General features: G+C 51.0%; 1 protein-coding gene across 3 annotated transcripts in view; it reads right to left on the minus strand.

Annotated features, from left to right (window-relative positions):
* The window catches only part of SH3GL1 (SH3 domain containing GRB2 like 1, endophilin A2), a 30,026-nt gene extending 25,909 nt beyond the window's left edge, over positions 1–4,117 (minus strand). For all 3 annotated transcript variants that reach the window (XM_079702523.1, XM_079702522.1, XM_079702521.1), the window contains exon 1: positions 4,027–4,117. In XM_079702523.1, the coding sequence (XP_079558649.1) occupies positions 4,027–4,071 (45 nt within the window). In that variant the 5' untranslated portion in view covers positions 4,072–4,117. The remainder of the gene's footprint in view (positions 1–4,026) is intronic.
* Between the last annotated feature and the right edge of the window lie 1,949 nt (positions 4,118–6,066).

The raw sequence follows: 6,066 nt of genomic DNA on the forward strand, positions 1-6,066 counted from the left end.
AAACACACCACAATGACAAGTGAACTTTTGAGCCTAGATCTCGCTACTGGGTTCCTTTACCCACCTCAGTTCCCCAGAAAGGCTCATAAAAGCATCTCCCCAAATTCTAGGTGTGCATGAGTACCAGAGGGCTATTGAGTGGCATTACACAGCGAGGCCGGAGGGGACCGAAACCACGGGCCCGAGACAGACGCCCATTTCTTTGGCTGCTTCACTCCATACATTCAGCTTTCCTCAGCTCAGGTGACCAGTTCCTATTAAGAAGTAAAAACCCACAAACTTCCTGCTCAAGCTCAAACCGATTTTATTTGAGACCTGAAAGTTTTCACCAGAGATGAACTGGCGTGGAATCTGCCAGTATACTGCCAGACACCGAGAACTGGTTTGTTACCAGTGCCACCAAGGAGGTAGAAACTTTTCATTAACATCACAGCCTCACCTTCGAGAAACCCAGCTTCTCTATTCCCAGCTCTCTCTCACACATCCACCTGGCTTCTATTTCTCAATTTAGAAATGACGCTCTTACAAGCCTTGGAAATCAAGAACCCGTTTCAAAGTAGGGTTTCTTGCTACAGAAACGTTGGCGCTTCTCTCATGTGGGGCCAGATAATTCTTTGTCGCGTAGAAGACTGTCCTGTTGTAGGATGCTTAACAACCATCCCCAGCCATTACCTACTCCGTGCCAGTAGCACCCTCTCCCCAAGGTGTGACACTGTCTCAGACGTTGCCAAATGTCCCTTGGGTGGTGCATAGGGCGGGAGAGGGGAGGGTTAGTCGCCCCTAATTGAGAGGCACCAATGCAACCTTGTACCTTCTTAAAAATGCCAGATGCCAAAAAACACTCTGGGGTTTTCCTGAGGACTTGGGAGGGGGAGACTTGGTGTCTGGATGCTGAGTTTTACGCACGTGTCCATCTGCATATATGTGGTTATCTGCATTTCGAGAATTAGAAAAAGCAGGCAGCTGCCAGAAGAATGCCCAGGAAGGATTTTTTGTTGTTCTTCTGTTTGGGTAAAATTATCCTCACTTTTCTCAAACCATAAAACAGTGTTTCTCAACCTCAGCACCGTTGACGTCAGAGCCGGGTGACTCCTGGTTGTGCGGGGCCGCCCAGTACGCTGTAATATAATTAATTACCACCGTGTTGTGACAACCCAAGATGCCTCCAGACATTGCCAGTGTCCTCTGGAGGGTAGAACTGGCCCTGGCTGAGAACTACTGTCTTACAGGAAGACAAATGCCCCCAAATCCTTTTGTGTAAAAAGGGGACAGTGTTTACCCTTAGGCCAGATAAGTGAGACCAATTGAGACCGACTGGTTTAAAGCATATTACCTGTTCACGCAGTGAAAACTCAATATATACTATTACAACTTAACAAGAATGTTACCTGACACAGGCGACCCTACTTGAAAGAGGTGTTCCTAAGATCAAGAAAAGAAACACAGGGCTTCCCTGGTGGCAGAGTGGTTAAGAATCCACCTGCCAATGCAGGGGACACGGGTTCAAGCCCTGGTCCAGGAAGATTCCACGTACCACAAAGCAACTAAGCCCGTGTGCCACAACTACTGAGCCTGCGCTCTAGAGCCCGCGAGCCACAACTACTGAGGCCCGCATGCCTAGAGCCCGTGCTCCGCAACAAGAAAAGCCACCGCAATGAGAAGCCCGTGCACTGCAACAAAGAGTAGCCCCCGCTTGCCACGACTAGAGAAAGCCCGCCCGCACACAGCAACGAAGACCCAACGCAGCCACATAAATCAATAGATAAATTTATATATAAAAAAAAGAAAAGAAACACACAAAGAGGTGGACACATCCAGATAAACAGCGGAGGTCTATGGAAACTATTGCAGAAGGGAATGGAACACAGCCAGGGTGATTCTTGAGAGCACAACTCAACATGGAATCGGTCAGGAGGCCAAGACGACAGCTCTCAGAGGAGGACGTGTCGCAGCAATTCTTTGGGACTGGGCCTCAGAATATCGAGATAATAAATTGATCCGCACCACCAGCTTGCACTGCTCTGAGCTTTCCAGATTTCCAAGCACTCCCCACAGGTCTGAATGCAGGCCATCCTTCTTTCCCCGAGAGGAAAGGCTCTGGTGGAGGGCCTGAGAGGCCCAGCTGCTTCCTCCGGCACAGCGTATCTGCTGGGGACAGCGTGGGCCACCAGCACGGGCCCTCACGGCTGGCGTCGGGGCAGGGAGGGCTTCCAGAGACCTGTCTATATGAAGGGACAAAGTGGCCCAGGAATTCTTCCGAGACCCACAGTTCCTGCGAGAGGGGCTATGTCAGGGCCCAAGATAGTGAGCAGCACTCCAAGGTGCTCTGGTCAAGTGTGCGGGGGTGGGGTCTGAGGCCTGCTGGGCAAGGTCTAACCCAGGGCCAGGTGACTTAATTCCATCCGGCTGGGGCAAAGGGCTGTACTCTCAGCAACAATACTAGAATCCCTCTGGATTAAACCTCTCTTCCTCCAGGGTTTAGCCTGGAGTCTAGAGATAGACCCCAAATATCTTTAGCCCTGGACAACTACTAGGGTCATTAGTTTTCCCCCTCTAGGGGCAAAAGGTCCCAGCTGTGTATTACTGGGGACTCATCTCTCTTCCCTCCCACTGGACCTCTCCAAATTGTGGGCAGAGTCTGGTTTGCCAGCACGGGCCAAACAACTCCTATGACTGTTGCTCGTTCCTTCCTGGAGTCTATCCACACAAACTCCAGACCTAAGGTTCTCATAGGATCAAGGGATCTGGGACTTCTTGGATCTGAAATTATAAACTGAATTTTGCATTCGCCCAGTTTTCTGAAGAGTGGATCCACTCAGCTTTCACCAGACTCGTGAGCAATGAGGCCTGGACTTTCCAAAACACCTGTTCTATCTGTCAAAGTAGAACACTTATATTCTTGGATTCTGCATTCCACTTCCGGGAACTTATCCTGTAAATACAATCCCACCTGTGAGCAGAGACATTCACTGGCTATTCACGATAGTATCGTTTGCGGCAGAAAACTACTGGAAACAACCTAAACGTCCATCGATGGACAACTAATTAAATAAATTATGACACACTTCATGGAATGGAATGCCACATACCCATTAAAAGGACACAAGAGGCTCTAGGGGTAGCTCTGGGGAAGGGGGAGGAGAGGGGAGGGGGGAGGGGAGGGGGTTTTCCCCTAAGGACATTTAGCAGCATCCGGAGACATCCGTGGTCGGTGGGGGGAGCTCCTGGTATCGACTGGGTAGGGGCCAGGGATGCTGCTCAACGCCCCACAGTGCCCATGAGGGCCACCACAACAGAGAATGACCCAAGGTGGAGAATTCTTGCTCTAGTGCGATCTCCGAGACATTTAATGAAAAACATCAATTACACGGTTCTGTGTAGACGATGTTACCGCTACGTCTGTGTTTTTAAAGGAGAGGCATACCCTTCTCTTTGGTGATTGGTGAAAGTCCCTGTCTCTGGAGAGAGGGACTGGATGCCTGAGGGAATGAAGTGGGAAACTGACTTTTCACTCTACCCTTTCAACTTTGTACCCGGCCCACTGAAAAGGTTTTTTCGTTTGATGTCTTTAAAAAAAAAAAAAAAAAGAAAAGAAAAAGAAAAAAAAAGAATTGTTCTAGACACAAAATTTCCCCTTCCCTGGGCTCTCTAGCAAGAGTCCTGTGTCGACAAGCTCAGGACTGCTTCTTCCCCTTCTCTCCCTGCCCCCCCGCCCGCCCGCCCTTTTAGAGGGAAGGACGGGAGGAGAGGCGTCCACGTCCGGGGCCAACCTCTGGGTGCACCTCCGCGCCTCTAAAGCGTCTGCCCACCCGTCTCGAGGAGACTGGAGCCCACATGGCGGGGAGGGTCTGGGCCATCTCGCACGCAGACTCCCGCCCCTCCTAGGCTGTCCCCACCCGGCGGGGGACGAGTGCCAACGCCGCCCCCTCAGTACCCACGGCTCCCTCCCGAGCAAGCGTCTGGCCGGGCCCCACCTCCGAGCAGCCTGGGGCCCGGAGCTCGCCCCCTGCTTCGGCCTCCGCTCACCTGGCTCGCCTTGTAGAACTGCTTCTTCAGCCCCGCTACCGACATGCTGCCTCCCGCCGTCGGGCCTCCCGCGCGGACTCAGCGAACCGGAGGGACCGTGCAAGCGACAGGCTTCCGGGCGCCGCCAACCCCCCGCGCGCCTCAGCGGGCCCCTACGGCACCGCCTCCGCCACCCTCCAGCCAGCTCCGCGCCCGCCCCGGCGCCGCCTCAGCCTCTCGCGCGCCCGCGCGGCCAGGATATTACATGGCAACCACACACTTCCGGTGCCGGCCTCCGCGCGCGCACGCGCGCCCCCCCCGGCCCCGTCTGCGCACGCGCGCCCCCTGCCGGCCAGGGAGCGCACGCGCACTCCGCCTGCGGATGGAGCGGCCGCCTGGCCCAGTGAGTGGACCGGGGCGAACCTAGAGGGGCTGTGGCGGCTGCAGCGACCCCTCGAGTCCCGGAGGTGGGCCTGACGTCTTAGGAAAGGCGCTTAACACCTTTTTGCAGAGGTTGGGGAGGCGAAGGGGCAGGTAGACCTCCAGAGGCTGGGTTTACAAATCTTCGGATACCTGTTCGGTAACCTCAGCTATACCCAACTCTTCTGTGGTCTTCCACCACCATCCCGTCCGGCCCCGTGTTCAGCCATTCAGTTGCCCAAGTCAGACATCAGGCTATCACTTATAACTCCTTTCCACTACCCCAACTGTCTTCTGCCCTGATCAGACTATTCCACCAGCCTCCTCTCTGGTGTGCCCACCTTCAGGTTCTCCCCTCCAATTCATCTTCTACAAGGCAGCCCGAATGATGCTGCTATAACGGAACTCAGATCACATCAGCCCCCTGTTTAAAGTCCATCTACTGGCCTTAGCATACACTCCCAATTTCTTAACATGGACTACAAAGCTTGTATAATTTGGCCCCATCACCTTGTCTAACTTCGGCTCTCTTCGTCTTCTATAACCCATGGTCCCTGTTGCCTATGGATTTTGCTAACATTATTCCTCTCGTGCACATTCTTCCCCAATCTTTCCCCAGTCCCTTGTGCATAAAAAAGAACTCTATTTGGAATGTCACCTCCTCCAGGAAGCCTTCCCAGATTGATACATGTTTACTGATATTGATTTTTTCATCAATTGTTATTTTTATTGAATGAATTGGAAATTAATAATGAATTGAAATGAGTAAATGAGTCCAGAAAGAACAGGGTGGGGGCCAGCTGCACAATGGATAACGTGTCTGACTATGGATCAGAAAAAGAACAATAACGTGACTAGAGCTAAAGTGCTTGCAACTTCAGTGCTGAAATATCTGACAGAGTTGAGTGATTTTGTAAAGCAGAGGATTGCTGGAAGTTTACAAGTGCCTCAACAGAAGGACTAGATCAGAGGATTGCTTTAGAATATGCATGCCCCAACGTCTTTCCCCAAGATCCTGATGGGGCTATTGTGAATAGTTTGAAAAATCTACCATGTGATTCTGATGGGCACCCTGAATGGTGATCCACTGGTCTAAATCATTTCAGATGCCAGAATGTCAGAGAAGGAAGGGAAAACATCCTAATGGTTCAGATGAGGAAACTGAGGCCTTGAGTAAGACATGACTTGCCCAAAGTGATGTCCTCAAATTTCCTATTTTTCCACATTATTTCCAAACAATTCTACTGATTTAATTATCCAATCTACAGAATAAATAGAGTTCCAAAATTGGGCTAAATTTCACTCTTCTCTCCTCACTTCTGCTCTGCTTGAGAGGTTAAATTGGTGCTGAAGAAAACCTGTCCTAAGGCTTGCAGGCTGACTCTGAAGGTCTCTGTTCCGTGTAATGCTTTTAACTTACATGATCACACAGTTCAATTAAATGATATTTATGTATTCACTCAAATATTTATTGGGTACCTACTAATGTATGTCACCAGTAGGTCCTGCCCGGTAGGTCCTGGGGATACTGTGATAAATGATTCCTGCCCTCATGGAGCTAATGACAAAAACAGAAATGAATTCATTAACCAATAACACGCTCATAAATAAACACAAGCTGTAGTTGCTCCAAGAAAAAGA

The sequence above is a fragment of the Hyperoodon ampullatus genome (assembly GCF_949752795.1).
Source record: "Hyperoodon ampullatus genome assembly, chromosome: 4".
NCBI lineage: Eukaryota > Metazoa > Chordata > Mammalia > Artiodactyla > Ziphiidae > Hyperoodon > Hyperoodon ampullatus.